This window comes from Lytechinus pictus, chromosome 11 (genome assembly GCF_037042905.1).
Source record: "Lytechinus pictus isolate F3 Inbred chromosome 11, Lp3.0, whole genome shotgun sequence".
In the NCBI taxonomy this organism is placed as follows: domain Eukaryota; kingdom Metazoa; phylum Echinodermata; class Echinoidea; order Temnopleuroida; family Toxopneustidae; genus Lytechinus; species Lytechinus pictus.
This window is the reverse complement of record NC_087255.1, coordinates 28,472,032-28,487,801: the sequence shown is the minus strand read 5'-3', so window position 1 is coordinate 28,487,801 and position 15,770 is coordinate 28,472,032. Positions and strand designations below refer to the sequence as shown.

The window sequence follows — 15,770 nt, the reverse complement described above, 5'->3', positions numbered from 1 at the left end:
TATGTGTCATTTCATTTAAAATGAAATATTTTGGATTTTTGTGCAGTCTATTGCTTTATACACATCGATAGTTATACGTTTTTTAGCCGTTTACTTTAGCAGTTTGGACAAAGTATCTTTGTCGCAGATGTTATTGATAGACTACGCAGTCAAACAACTAATTCACGAAGTCGAGAGTCAGATTGCAGCATTTTTGAGATTCGAAGTAAGTTTAGATAAACGCAGTTTTCCTTTAAAGTAAATTGAATTGATATTTAAAATGAATGGCACTGATAATTTTCATTTTCGTGAGAAGATAAACTGTATAATTCGATTTAGTGACTGACTTATTTTAGTGTGTAAAATAACATCCAATGTCAATGAACAAGTTGTCTAATGGCAATGCTGCTGTGGAGGCTATTTCCATTCCCGGTGCATGCGATTTCTTTTGCACGCAAATAAATGAGAGACGACACGTTTCCGTGATATGTATCCTCATGTGGAGAGATCTAGATCTTCAGGTATTACCAAAGCCCTTTCTTTGTCACATCTGTTGTGTGAGGTTATGGCTATTAACCCAGCTTTGACTCAAACTTGTAACTTAAATTGAACTTGAAAAATGATAGAAAAAGAAATTAGAAATGGAATGCCAGGCCCAAGTCAAGACCAAGTGAAATGAAACTCAAAACTCTTTTAAAGAGACAAATGAAAATGAAATGTTTGATGCTATTGCAAAACTAATCATGCAGGGTACTAGCAAAAATCCCATTATCAATCATGTTTGGATTTTCTGTGGCCCTGCTTCTCTGGAACATTCTGCGCTTTAATTAAATTTTATTACAATCTCAGCTCAGTAGACTGTAGTTTGTAGACAAATACTTACTAAAAAATCTCTTGCATTTGACCATCAAAATAAAGAACACAGAAACTTCACAAGGCAAAGCTAAAACTCTCTCCTCTCTCCAGGCCCTGAAGGCTGAACCCCGGGGGGCCACTTCCATTGACGAGTGGATACCATGCGCGACCATGGGGTCTCTAAAAGCACCCTAAAGGCTAAACACGTATTTTCCATTTTCTGGAAATGCACCCCTTAACAAGTATTGGCGTGTGAAACCATACCCTTAACAAGTATTGGAAACAAAACGATACTCTTGTCAAGTTCCCTGAATTGACCCCCTAAGCAAGTACAGCGATATTTTCATTGTTATGTCACGGACGTCGGTCGTCGGCCTACCTTCACCCACATCATTTGGTTTAGTACAGCCCCACATCCCACATCTCGCCCAAATCATACTCTAAACACGTAGTGTTGACTCTTGGGGAAAAAGTACATCCTTTATAAAACATTTTAGTCTTAATTTTTTACACCCTCGCAAATTTGACCCTAAACACGTAGCTTCCCTAGCGAAAATAGATACCCTTTTTTCATTATTTTAGTGTTTTTGACACCCTTATCAGTTATCACGTTACGTAAGTAACGTGCCCTATCTTGAAAAAGACATCCTTTTTGCGTGTTTTTTTGGTCGCGCATGGTATCCACTCGTCAATGTAAGTGGCCCCCCCGGGGGCTGAACAACAAAGGAGAAGAACATTTTTTTAACCAAACAATGCAGTTAAAGTTGACTACCTTAGAAATGTGAACATCTGTGATGCAAATTTATGCATTGATATGAAAGTTTAAAAAAAGATCTCTTTTGTTTATAAATCAAATGATTAGCGTTTGATAATAATTCCTCTTCATTTTAATAACCTCAGGGGCTAGAACTTGATCAATCATCCAATCTACACTTACTTGTATACTAACCACTTTTATCCATGGCCCATTGCAGAGAGTTGTGTTTAAATGCAAGACAAGATATCAAATGCTAGTCCCAATTCCCAAATGCGCTCTTTTGCTTGGAGGAAAAATCAAGTTGCGTAATTTTTTAGATTTGCGTTTGATCGCAACTTCTTTCCGGAATAGAATTCTGGTGTATCCATCCTTATTTATTCTGTCACTTCCTAGTCCAGATATTTATCATATACCTTGGCCATTTTTTTAAAATTCCTTATTCTATGTTTTTGAATTTGAAAAAAAAAACATTACACAATTCATTTCTATATATTACACCAATAAAGGCCCTCCCCAAAAATTTACCAAAGGTAAGATAATTTTAATGCACTAGTTGTAAATAAAGAGAAATTGCAGTCAAGATTATAATTAAAGGAGAATGAAACCCTTGAAACCAGCTGAATCCATATCAAAGAGAAAAATCAAAGAAACATATTGTTGAAAGTTTGAGGAAGATTGAATGAATAATAAGAAAGTTATGAGCATTTGATATTGAGATCACTAATGCCATGTAGTTCCTCCCATTGGCAATGCGACCAAGATCTGTGATGTCACACACGTACAACTCCCTCATTACTTTAGTACTTATTTCACTTATATTCTCACTTTTATAGAGTCTATCACAAGGTGAGGTGTTCTCTTTATGAGAGGACAAGTACAGAGGTTTCACAACATTATATCATTGATGAATCGTTTGTTATATGATTAGAATGAGCAAAAAGAGATGTTTTGGGGTATATTTTCAGTGTCCAAAAGGGGAGAGTTGTTCATCTGTGACATCATAGATCTTGGTCGCGTTGCCAATGGGAAGATCTCCATAGCATTAGTGATCTCGACATTCAAATGCTCATAACTCTTCTATTGCTAGTCCTATTTTACTCAAACTTTTGTTGATCTTATTCTTTGATTTTTCTGCTTTCACAAAAGCTAACTTGCTCCAAGAGTTTCCTTCTCCTTTAAAGACCTTTGTATATATGCAATGACCGTTTTTATGTGGCGCATTTATTTTTCTATCTAAGATATAAAGGCCTATATTGTTGTGTGTGTCCTTGTGTGTTCCCCAGACTTAACATAAACAGACAGGGTGTTTTCAGAAAACAAGTAGCCTTATACCACTAGCTCACTGCAACCATCCTGCCTGTGGGGAATCTACAGGTAGGAATATGGTATGCCAATGCTGTACAGAGCACACACTTTAAAAAATCATTAAAATATCCCAAAGAAAAAGAGAAAATAAGCCAAACATTGCCACCCTTATTTTGCCACACATGGAGATACAACAGAGAACAAGGTTATATCATAACCTTGTTCATTCAATGAGTGCCTTATATACTAACTTGTACTTATCTTTTTTTTTCTTTTAGCTTGTAAACCCGCTAAGACTTCACAATGGGGTCGCTTATGGCTAAATCAATGGATGAGAGTTTCAAGAAGAACAAGGAATTCATGACGGAAATGCAAGTTACCACTGTAAGTTATAACATTAGATGTAGAATGAAACAAGGCTCTTGCGGGCAGAGTCTATTTGGGTTCATCCTTTCAAGAATTCATAATCCTGAATATTTCTGTCAAATATTAAATTAGATTAAACCACTACAATGATAATGATTTGGCACAATTCAGCTGGAGTCTCATGCACTGCAAGCCTAAATGAATGTATTGGACTACACAAAAAATTGACCTGTCTGTGTGGTCTTTTTCATCATGATTTTTAACTATAAGTGCATTTGAAGAGTCACCCTTTTGAATGGACCGTTTTGTATGATACTCTCTAAATATGGAAAAAATTATTCTCAATTATTTTATCTCACAACTCCAATATCACTCTGTGATCTGGATGCATTGAATTGTTGTATTATTTGTTTATTTTCCAGGTCCAACGTCAAATTCAGATGCAGAATAAGATGAGAGAACGTGGTATGGCGATGCAGCTTGCAGGGTCGAGAGAACTCTTTAATTGGTTAGCTTCATTCTACGGTGTCGTTGCAGTAGCAGGCTTGGCTGGGTAAGACAAATTGCCCTCAATTTATAAATGTGAATTCAAAATGATGGTTACAGAATTAGTTTTTGTGAAATTGGACCTCGTGAATAATGATTTTTAATGTAACTCAATAAGCAGTGAATTAATGTTCAACACTGAGGTGCTGTTTTTGTCTCACCTGCATAGCAGAGTGAGACTATAGGCGCCGCTTTTCCGACAGCGGCGGCGTCAACACCAAATCTTAACCAAAGGTTAAGTTTTTGAAATGACAGCATAACTTAGAAAGTATATGGACCTAGTTCATGAAACTTAGCCATAAGGTTAATCAAGTATTACTAAACTTCCTGCCTGAGTTCCATGTCATATGACCAATGTCAAAGGTCATTTGGGGTCAATGAACTTAGACCATGTTGGGGGAATCAACATCAAAATCTTAACCTAAGGTTAAGTTTTTGAAATGTCATCACAACTTAGAAAGTATATGGACCTAGTTCATGAAACTTGGACATAAAGTTAATCAAGTATTACTAAACATCCTGCATGAGTTTCATGTCACATGACCAAGGTCAAAGGTCATTTAGGATCATTGAATTTTGGCCAAATTGGGGGTATCTGTTGAATTACCATCATAACTTTGAAAGTTTATGGATCTGATTCATGAAACCTGGACATAATAGTAATCAAGTATCACTGAACATCCTGTGCAAGTTTCAGGTCACATGATTAAGGTCAAAGGTCAGTTAGGTTCAATGAACTTTGGCCAAATAGGGGGTATTTGTTGAATTACCGTCATAACTTTGAAAGTTTATGGATCTGATTCATGAAACCTGGACATAATAGTAATCAAGTATCACTGAACATCCTGTGCAAGTTTCAGGTCACATGATTAAGGTCAAAGGTCAGTTAGGGTCAATGAAATTTGGCCAAATAAGGGGGTATTTGTTGAATTACCGTCATAACTTTGAAAGTATATTGGTCAAGTTCATAAAACTTGGACATATTAATTGGGTATTGTATTTATGTATGTAAAAAAATCCAATCACTTTGATGTTTGAGGTAGTTTCATCCATAATTCAATGACATGGACAATTTCTTATTATTTGCTAATTACACAGCGCTGCTAAAGGTAGCAAGGCGGCTCTTGTTCCGCTGATACCTCTTACCTTCCTAGTCGGTTACCAGTGGGACTACTGCTTTAATACCAAGGTAGAGAGAATAAGAAGTAAGTTCAATAAACCCTTTATTGTACATTTATTAAACTCTAATTACCTTTATCTTCCATAAGCTTTTAATCAAATGCGAACCAGCAACTTCATAAAGCATCATCTGAAGTCCTTAGCTACTCAAATCTGGCCAGGTTTCTAACCCATAATGCAACATTCATAGCAATGCAGTCTTGTGATATAGGCCCACTTGAATGATAAAACACTGATTCACAACTCGATATATTCACACCGCAACGATTTTACCAAACTTTGTAGCAAACAAAGTACTTGCACTTGTTTCCTCAAAACATTCTAATTTTTCTATACAAATAAAATCATGGGCTAATTTCTTAAAAGTTTTATTAGAGGTTATCTCAAATTTCTTATGTTTTATTAATGGTTATGTCAAAAGGTATATTTTAAGACTAGCTATGCATAACACACAATCTGCCATTGTGAGACCGAACACAACACAGGGTTGGTCAGTTCGCTTCCCCTTTAAGGTGTAGAGTTATGTTATGTGGGCATAGAACACCATGCTGCATGTGGGGTGTAACTAGTCTCTTGAACTGACATGAATGATCATCCCCCCTTCCCCTTTTCTCTTCGTGTACATATATGTTGTTTTACTACGTAAGCCTCCGATTGAGACTACATGTCTCATCGGGAATAATATGAGATCCCGCTGATCACGTGCGTGTCAATTCATTGGCGCGTGTTGTGATTGAGCGGAAAAGATTTTTCACAGCGTAGAAAAATCCATAGAATTTCGCAGAAATTCTAAAACTTGGAATAATCAAACTTATTATGAAGGATTTAAAGGATAAACGTTCCGCAGGCGTGGCCGTGGAAAAGGAAAAGGACAAGAATTCCGACCGCGTAGCGGCGGAAATTTCGAGTATGGAGTTGGAAAACGTGAGTCTGGCTGACCGTGCTGCGGCGGCCAAGGGGACGACAGGATCGGAGCGCACCCGGGGAGTTCCGGCGGTGCAGAAGTCTAGCGATCGCTCGGCGGTCGCGACGGCTCGGCCGAAAACGTGTAAGTCGAAGGATGAAATTGGAATGGTGAACAATCGTCTCGACAGACTCGAAGGCTTACTTTGCCAATTTATGGAGGCTCTTCCCAATAAACAAGATGATATGGCAGGCATGGGACATGCACAGCCAGAGCGACATTTTGATCTTGGTCGCAGTGAAACAGCCTCCACCGCAAGTCATACAGAGGGAATTATGGAAGTTGAAGATGAGAGCACAAGTGCAGAGTTGGAGTCTTGCACGGAGATGACTGAATCACTAAAAGTTCCAGCTTTTGCTGCTAAATTTGCGGTAGCATCAGACATTGGGCAACCTCTTGAGGAAGAATTGGCTAACTCTGTGAATTACTTAATGAGCCATCACTTGGAGGAAAAAGTGCTGGATGAGACCAGCAGCAAATATCCATGCCCGTCAAACTGCAGAGTCATTGACACTCCGAAAGTTAATCAGACAATTTGGGACAATTTGTCTGCCTCTGTCCGTACCAAGGATGTCAAACTTCAGAGGGTCCAAAAATCTCTTACGAGGGGCATCTCGGCTTACGTCAGTCTTCTTGATCCAAATAACATGTCCTCTGAACAACAGGACGTTTTGGCATTGTTATGCAATGCTAATTTTGAGATGAATGCCCTCCGCAAAGAACTGATAAAGCCAGATCTTAACACAAAGTTTACTCATCTTTGCAAGCCCACAAATCCAGTAACAAAGTACCTATTCGGAGATGATCTGGGCAAGCAGGTGAAAGACTTGCAAGACCAGCATAAAGCGGCAGCTGGAGTTATGAAAGGTGGTTATAAAAAACCGAAACCATCATATAGACCTTATCCAAGCCAAGGGCATGAACGTAGATATAAAGAAGCTGGTTGGACGTCGCGGACATCCTACTCTGACTCACCAGGCAGTGCGTCAAGACCTTTTTTAGGCCAGCGAACCCAGTGGAGGAGAAGAGCTCCACAGGTCCCTCACACATTCACACCGACAGCAGCTCGGGAGGGACATCAAGCCCCACAGTTCAGAGAGTCCAGCCAAGGGCAGGGCAGAAAGTAGAGAAACTACCAGATTTTGACAAGGTAGGAAAGACTTCCAATCTACCTAGATCTACACAGAATTATGATTTTCCAGTCGGAGGTCGACTGAAGCTTTATGCTCATAAATGGGGAGAGCTTACATCTGATTCATTTATTTTACAAGCTGTACAGGGTTACAAGCTTGAATTTGATCCACTAAAATTTCCCCCTAGAAGGGAAAAACCCCTTCATGAGTTTAAAAGAAATTCAGAGGAAACAGCAGTGATTACAGAAGAGATAAATAAACTGCTGGAGAAAAATGTTATAGAATCATGTGATCATATAAAAGGGGAATTTATATCGAATATTTTCACAAGGCCAAAGAAAAATGGCGGCCTGCGGATCATATTAGATCTGTCAGAATTGAACAAAAGCATTTCATATTGCCATTTTAAGATGGACAATATTAGAACAGCTCTACCCCTCATTTCTCAAGATGATTATTTAGCTTCAGTCGACCTTCGAGATGCATATTTCACGGTACCTATTCACCCTGAGTCTAGAAAATATCTGAGATTTGTATGGCAGGGAAAATTATGGCAATTTCAAGCATTACCCAATGGGCTTAGCTCGGCACCAAGGCTTTTTACAAAACTGCTTAAACCTGTCTTTGCGTCGCTCAGGGAGAAAGGCCATATTGTAATTGGATATCTAGATGACACTCTTATTATAGCCAAAACTGCTAAGAAATCAGAGGCAGCAGTTAAAGCAACTACTACATTGCTTTCAGAGTTGGGTTTTATTATTCACCCTGAAAAGTCTGTTTTAGATCCTACTTGTGAAATCACCTTTCTGGGGTTCAATCTGAACACCCGAGACATGAGTGTCAGGCTTCCAAGGGAGAAGCAAGAAAACATTAAACAATCTTGTCGTGAATTGATGGGTAATCAGAATCCGCAGACTAGGAAAGTTGCAAGGGTAATTGGACAATTAGTAGCATCTTGTCCAGCTGTACAATATGGTCCTCTCTTTTACAGAGCGTTGGAGAAAGACAAGATATTTGCCCTTGCAAAGAACAAGGGACATTTTGATAGGCAAATGACACTATCAAGAGAAAGCATCTATGAATTGCAGTGGTGGATATTTAACATTGATTCGCAATTCAACCCCATGCAGAGGGCAAAACCAGATGTGGAAATTCATACAGATGCTAGTGGAAAAGGTTGGGGGGCAACAGATCTCTCCTTTTCAACAGGTGGTAGATGGAACAGTGAAGAAATGGCACTGGCCAATCAAAATAAAATTAATGTGCTAGAAACAATAGCTGTTAGCCATGGGCTGAAAGCCTTTTGCTCAGAGAAAAAGAACATTCATGTACTGGTAAGGACAGACAATACCACAGCTGTAGCATACTTGAATAATATGGGTGGCACAAAGTCGCCGGAATGTAATAGAGCAGCCATTAATATTTGGAAATGGTGTATCAATAATGACATCTGGCTTACAGCTGCTCATTTACCTGGAAGATTGAATATTGAGGCAGATCGTATGTCACGGAAATTCTCTGATAGTACAGAATGGATGTTGAATAAGAGGATATTCCAAAAAATAGTAGAGAGATTTGGCATACCAGAAATCGATTTGTTTGCCTCCCGCCTGAATAAACAGGTTAACAGGTACATTTCTTGGAGGCCTGATCCAGAGGCCTTGGCCGTAGATGCCTTCACTGTTGATTGGGGCCAATGGGAATTTTATGCTTTCCCTCCTTTTAGTATGATACCTTTGTGTTTGCAAAAGATTCAGAAGGATAAGGCATGTGGGATATTGGTTGTACCAAACTGGCCAACACAAGTTTGGTTCCCTGTTCTTAACAGTATGCTGGTAGAGGAACCCATGCTGGTTCGAAAGAATAAAACATTATTATGTCAGCCAGTCACAGGTACCCCACATCCTTTGAATAATCACTTATCACTTTTATGTTGCAGGCTTGGAGCGGACTCTATGCCAAACAAGGCCTCACACAAAGGACAATAGATGTTATAGCAGCTTCGTGGAAAGGATCCACCAAGTCACAGTACCAGGTGTACATAAGGAAATGGAAAAAGTTTTGTGCCAAGAGACACATTAATTATTTACAAGTCAAAGTTTGTGATGTTCTTGCCTTTCTCACATTTATGTTGGACGAAGAGAAGGTTGGTTATAGCAGCCTAAATACAGCTAGAAGTGCCCTAGATGGATGCCAACCTCTTGGGTCGCATCCTCTTGTTAACAGATTTATGAAAGGAGTCTTCCATCTGAGTCCGCCTGCACCCCGTTACTCTTCTATATGGGATGTCAAAGTGGTAATGAACTATCTCAGGAAGCTATCTCCAGCTAAGGCACTTAATCTGAAGCAACTAAAGCAGAAATTGACTATGTTGATAGCACTTGTTTCTGCACAAAGAGTGCAGTCTCTACATGTCATTCACCTGGACAGGATGAGGTGGAATAAATCGTCAGTTGAGATTGCGTTTGAAAATACACTGAAGCAAAATAAGCCTGGAAATACAGGACTCAATGTAACACTTAAAGCTTACCCTCCTGATAGGAGATTGTGCATAATGAACTATATGAAAGAATATGTGCAACGGACAAAGAATCTGCGGGGCATGGAGAGACACTTGTTAGTAACATGTAAGAAGCCCCATCATCGTGCTACAAAGCAAACAATAGCACGTTGGATCAAGACTGTCATGCATGAGGCAGGTATCGACACAGAGTTATTTCATGCTCACTCTACGAGAGCAGCTTCTACTTCGGCAGCACAACGAAGTGAGGTACCTGTATCAGAGATTATGTCTAGAGCAGGTTGGGTGTCAGAGAAGACATTCCAAACTTTTTATTGCAAACCTTTGCAGAATACTGGTCAATTTTCGCAGGCAGTTTTGAAACATTGACTTCACAAGGTGAATTAGTCTTGAACTACATTTGTACAGGTACATGTAGGCCCATACTTTTTGGGGAGTTTTTCTGTTGTTGGATGCCTTGATAGGCTTACAGAGGTATTACTACGTACAAGTCTACAGGGCTTTGAAATCTCATATTATTCCCGATGAGACATGTAGTCTCAATCGGAGGCTTACGTAGTAAAATAGGAAGATTAAATGAGAACTTACCTGTTTGAAATTTAATCTTTATTTTATAAGTAAGTCGTAGAGAAGAGACTACATCCCTCCTCTCCCACTCTGCGACTTACATAGTTTTATTTAGGCAAGTTCTCAACATCTTCATCTTCCTATAATTCACCTGTAGCCTTGTACTGCTTTTAAGATTGACACGCACGTGATCAGCGGGATCTCATATTATTCCCGATGAGACATGTAGTCTCTTCTCTACGACTTACTTATAAAATAAAGATTAAATTTCAAACAGGTAAGTTCTCATTTAATCTTCCTAATTTTAATCATAATGAGGCTGTTGTTGCGGAATTACACTTTGCAGCTGACTTGATATATATGCTGTCTATCATTATTCATCATCACACTCATCTAGGGAAGTGCTTGATTGGGAGGGGGAGGGGTAACCCCCATGATTTTTTTTTGCAAGTAGTAATAATACCAAAATAATTCACCAAAAAAAGAGAAATATGAAAGAACAAATTTGGAAAAGAGATAGAGAAAAAGGATGAAAAAGAGTTAAAAAAGTCTAGGTGGTGTGACTCTGTGATACACTGATTATTTCAATTTTTTCAACTGATTTAAAAAACGATGTCACTTGTAAGTCATCCCACCCATAACAAAATACACTGGCATCACTCTGGATCCCCATCATGATTGCTTTTTTTTTGTTTCAACAGATGAAGCTGAATGCATCTTGAACGAAGAACCTTCTATCCTATCACTACCCAATGGTCTTCCAACCTTTGAGGATATCGAAGCAGCCAGGACTAAGGCATCAAAACAGGACTAAATCTCACCTAATACCTACCTAAGATGCAAGCATACAAGTGCTCTTCTGAAATACTGATCCAGGGGCCCAAGTGCACAATTTCTACAACAAATGTACTATCAGCCAATCAGATTGAAGGATTTCAGTAACTTTTACCGTTATTGTAAATTTTGTATTATTAAATGTTTTATGAAACGTACCCGAGATAATTTATCATAATCATATATATATATATTATGTTGGTAAACCTATGGCTTATACATGACATTAAGCAGCATTGGAACATGTTCTGAGATGGTAAAACAGCTACCTAGGATATGTCCTATATGTAGTATGGGTCACCAGTCATGCTAAAATCATGCATAACTTACAAACAGCATTATGAAACAGCCCCCTGGGGCCCCATAGTACAAAGTTTAGTGATTGCTAATACCTGTAGGACTGATATTTATGATATTGCTGATATGTCCAATCAATCATGAAAGCCAATAATGCGATCAATTACTAGTTATTGTGTAACAGGGGGCCGCTTCATAAAGCTGTTCGTAAGTTAAGAGCTACTTTAAGGATGACTGGTGATTCTTTCTTACGCGCTACACCATCGCCAATGAATACCATTTACCACAAGAAAGGATCACCAGTCGTTCTTAGAGTCGTTCTTAACTTACGAACAACTTTATGAAACTCCCACCAGGACTGGTATTGGAGCAAATGTGCCAGATGAGTGTTTCATAAAGCTGTTCGTAAGATAAGAGGGACTTTACAAACGACTTGTGACCCTTTCTTAGGTACTTAATCAATGCCAATGTAAATTTTGTGGGTAACACTTACCACAAGGAAGGATCACTAGTCGTTCGTAAAGTCGCTCGTAACTTACAAACAGCTTTATGAAACTCCCACCAGAGTTGAAGATGAATGATTATGCTCAAGACACACCAAGGAAACCAACTCATAATATGCTATTTAAAATAAAAGTAAGGTCTTGGACCCGTAACACAGAGCTTAGCAATGATCGTAAAACGTTTTTCTATGATTGATTCCATTGACTACAATTTACAATCAGTCATGAAAATCTAACATACGATCAATCACTAACCTTTGTAGTCAGTTTCACTGCTGTGACTGTGGCTTAACCCAAAAATCACCAAATTATTATAATAATTTGGAAGTAGATCATATTTTGTTTAGAATGATATATTTTTTCTCTATGATGCATGCCAAAAACAGTTTGTTATTAATGTATACGTTTGTTAAATTATGGAAAAATGTATTATACGAATATGAATGCAGAAGAAACAATAACATAAAATCAAATATGAAGTGTTCCATTTTTTGACAAATTTGGATCAATATGTTGAAATTCACTGGCAATTCATTAGAATACATAGACCCATATTTTTTTACTTGTAATTTTTTTCATATCCAGGACTTCATAGTGTGGTAATAGAAAATAGAATTAACAATTGACTTTTACTAGTAGTTGTATCGTAGAAGTACTACATTGTATGTTCAAAATGTTGAATTTCTTGACGTAGTGGATATAATAGTATTTCTTAAATATAAAACAAAATATTATAGACCAAAAATTATCACATTTTAGATTAAGTAATTATCCATAATAGGAGGTGATTATTAGCTGTTATATAATATTTATGATTGGTTGCAATATAGTGAATGAATTCTAATTATTATTCACTCTAGTGTAACTAGAATCCAATGATTGACTTTTACTGAAATTCACTTTAAAAATCTTAATGATAAGATCAAAGATTATTCATGTTAATTATTTTAAGCTTGTGTTAATGTGTTTGTTTCCTGCTGTGTTTTGTTTATAAATACATAGTTTATAATTGTTAAATGAGAATGTCCTTTCTAAAAGGCAATTTATGTACATCTTGATATATTTAGTGTTTGATAATCACCTTTAACCCCGGGGGGGCAAGTCAAATATATTGCTGTACACACGCGTCACAAAAAAAACGCGTTTAAAGGGGTGTTTTTTTCAGTTTTGGACGCGGTCCGCGCGTGGACTCGTTAAGGGTGTCAAAAACACCAATTTCAAGAAAAAGGGTGGTTTTGAAAGACTGGTCAATGGTCAACCGTGGGTTCAAACTTACTTAGGGTATATATTTTTCCCCAAAGCTTTTTTTTTTAAAGGCAAGCCAAACGTGTTCAGGGTATGTTTTTTCCCCGAGGTCATATTTTGGCGACAACTTGTTTAGGGGCCAAAATGTGTAAATAAAGCCCGCGAAAAACTTGTTTTTAGGGGGTTATTTTGCACACAGAAAAAAACTCGTTTAGGGTGTGTTTGGAAATTACTTGGTCACGGGTGTGTACATCAATATATTTGACTGGCCCCCCCGGGCCTTTAACATCCAACCATCACATCTCTTGCTCAGAAATGGATGTACAAGATATTTCTGTCATTCTGTGCACTGAATGGAAGAATGATGTTGATGTGAACTCCTTTATGTGTAAATTACATGCTGTCATATGTTTGGAGTATTTGTGTATTTTGTAAAAGTATGTACCATGTAAATGTCTAATGTAAACTCTGTATTCTGAAGTCAGGTTTAACTTAGACCATGGTCTAAAATGGTCTAAAATTATGGGAAGCCAAAAGTGTCAAAATGTGTATTGCATTGTATGTTTCTTACATTAACTGCGCTCTTTCCTGATTCTTCAATGGTGAAGACAATTATCTATTCATAATTCCTAGACAATTGAGAATGATTTGAGAGTCAAATGAGCTGCAATATTTTATCTCTACTGTTAGTGATTTAAGTCACAATTAGCTTTCCATACTTAAACCACAACTTTAAACCTGAGTTTAAATGAAACCCGACTTCAGGATACGGGCCTGTATTGGGTAATTTGTGTAAGCTCTCATCAAAATTATATTTGGTATCTTGATATGAATGCCAATGCAGCAATAGATTAGTAAGATATACTCCAACTTGCGTTTTGCATGTTGTAATTGTTGATTGAGTTGGTGTCTGGACACTTAACATAAACAAAACCCACTGAATCGCGTTTTAAATGTATCAATATATGTATAAATTAGCACAGAAAAATCTAAGATTTGTGATTTGTAATATTAAACATAGTGGCGAATCGGGGGGGGGGGGGGGAGGCAGGTAGGGAAGGTCTGTTGCCTCGCCCTTTGAGGAGTATATTTGAAAATTTTGGGAAAAGACAATAGAAAATGTGCAGAACATTTTTTTGGTGGCCCCACCCCTTGTGTCAAGAGGGGTGATAGTGATAACACTGTTTGCCCACCACAGCATTTTGGATGAATATGTTGGCCCCTGTGTCCCCTCATACTGGTTACTTCGGGATCCATCATTGGTTAATTGGTATTTATGCTCGAATATTCTTGCAAAAAAAATGAATACATGCAAATTGCCAACTTGTCTTGAATTGCCACCTGAATATAAATATTCGTGTACATGTTCAGAGCCAGCGTGACTAGTTATAAAGGCTACTGTAGTTATTAGCCTTATTATGACCAAACCATCTCAATTAAAGGGTCGCTTTGATACCCTGTGATAGAAATGGAATTGTATTGGTTTGGCTGTAGAGATGTATTTTGATAATGACATTTGAACCTGTAATATCACATCAGATGTGATTGTTATCATGGTTATTGATGAATATATATTGAACTATTTCAAGAAGAATCAGCCTAAACTGTCATTTATTTCATCACTTACATGAATGCATAACAACTATATTTTCTCGAGTTATTCATAAACATGTCATGATAAAGAGGGTGAAGAGAGAAAGAGAAGATATACAGCAAGAGAGAGAGAGGGAGCGAGATATTGAGAAAGGGGAAGAGAAACGGGGAGGGGTAAAGCCAGAGAAATAGAGCAAGATAGATATATTGATTGAGGCAGAGAATGAAGAAACTGCGATAAAGGGCGGGGTATAAAAAACGAAACGACCATCGTCCTGGCTGTTTATTGTTGAAACTAAAAATACACGGCAGTACGACATGAATACACTGGTACTGTCTGCAAACAGATCTATTTCTAATCTTTTGTCAGCAGAGTCCACCTAACTTATTCACCCGGGGCAGTGATCAAAATATTACACTGGAAGTATATTATTTTTATGTTCTCATGAAAGAAAGTATGATTTTAAGTAAACTTTTTGGAAAATGCATTTTATCCATTTCATGTCATTGGACAAAAATATAGTCCTTTGCTTATACAGATCACCATGGCATCACCTATGCGGCCAATTTGAAGTCTCCAAGGTGACTTCAAATTAGTGATTACTAATTTTTACAACTTTTAAAAATTCAGAACTTTCTCATTGGTTGTCTGATATAGTTCAAACTCTGACCTATCTACTTGTCTGATTTTTTATTTTTCTCTATTAAAAAAAACCTTTGTTTGGGCTGGATTCCCCTTGCGCCAGTGATCTTCTATGGGACCTTGGAAAAAAAATGACATGACATATTGTATTGGAATAACTAAGATGATTTGGAGAGAGCGTTGATAAAATTTACTGTGTAATTATATATTTCGTTATCCATTTCGTTTAATTAGTTAATGAGCATTATATTATATAGAACACAATTCACAGCAATTCCACGAATGCCTAATATGTTATGCATCGTGTCCCACAATGGCACTCTTAATGAAAATTACCTAAACATATTTTACATAACTCTATCATCTTCAGCTAGCATTCATTTCATACAACTGGCTTGAATTTCATGGGATATGATTCATTAAACACAGAGCTATGAGCCTTCTTTCAACACTGATCAGGATACCTCTCAATCCAACTTTTGT

The 15,770-nt window shown here is 37.6% G+C and overlaps 2 protein-coding genes across 2 annotated transcripts; both read left to right on the top strand.

Moving 5' to 3' along the window:
- Positions 1–116: 116 nt before the first annotated feature.
- LOC129271631 (plasminogen receptor (KT)-like) lies at positions 117–14,645 on the top strand. Its single transcript, XM_054908931.2, has 5 exons — positions 117–205; positions 3,175–3,280; positions 3,685–3,815; positions 4,907–5,013; positions 10,874–14,645. Exons 2-5 carry the CDS (start codon positions 3,200–3,202, stop codon positions 10,984–10,986), a joined length of 432 nt encoding a protein of 143 aa, XP_054764906.2. The 5' UTR covers positions 117–205; positions 3,175–3,199; the 3' UTR covers positions 10,987–14,645.
- Positions 5,720–9,261, top strand: LOC135155986 (uncharacterized). The gene is made up of 2 exons (XM_064106672.1): positions 5,720–7,101; positions 9,024–9,261. Exon 1 carries the CDS (start codon positions 5,804–5,806, stop codon positions 7,076–7,078), a length of 1,275 nt encoding a protein of 424 aa, XP_063962742.1. The 5' UTR covers positions 5,720–5,803; the 3' UTR covers positions 7,079–7,101; positions 9,024–9,261.
- Positions 14,646–15,770: the final 1,125 nt, after the last annotated feature.

What these genes read in the sequence shown, in the direction of transcription:
- LOC129271631 (XM_054908931.2), top strand. Translation starts at nt 3,200, where the DNA reads ATGGGGTCGCTTATGGCTAAATCAATGGATGAGAGTTTCAAGAAGAAC. An exon ending in CGGAAATGCAAGTTACCACT is followed by an intron (nt 3,281 to 3,684) that starts GTAAGTTATAAC and finishes TTTATTTTCCAG; the next exon opens with GTCCAACGTCAAATTCAGAT. An exon ending in CAAGGTAGAGAGAATAAGAA is followed by an intron (nt 5,014 to 10,873) that starts GTAAGTTCAATA and finishes TTGTTTCAACAG; the next exon opens with ATGAAGCTGAATGCATCTTG.
- LOC135155986 (XM_064106672.1), top strand. Translation starts at nt 5,804, where the DNA reads ATGAAGGATTTAAAGGATAAACGTTCCGCAGGCGTGGCCGTGGAAAAG.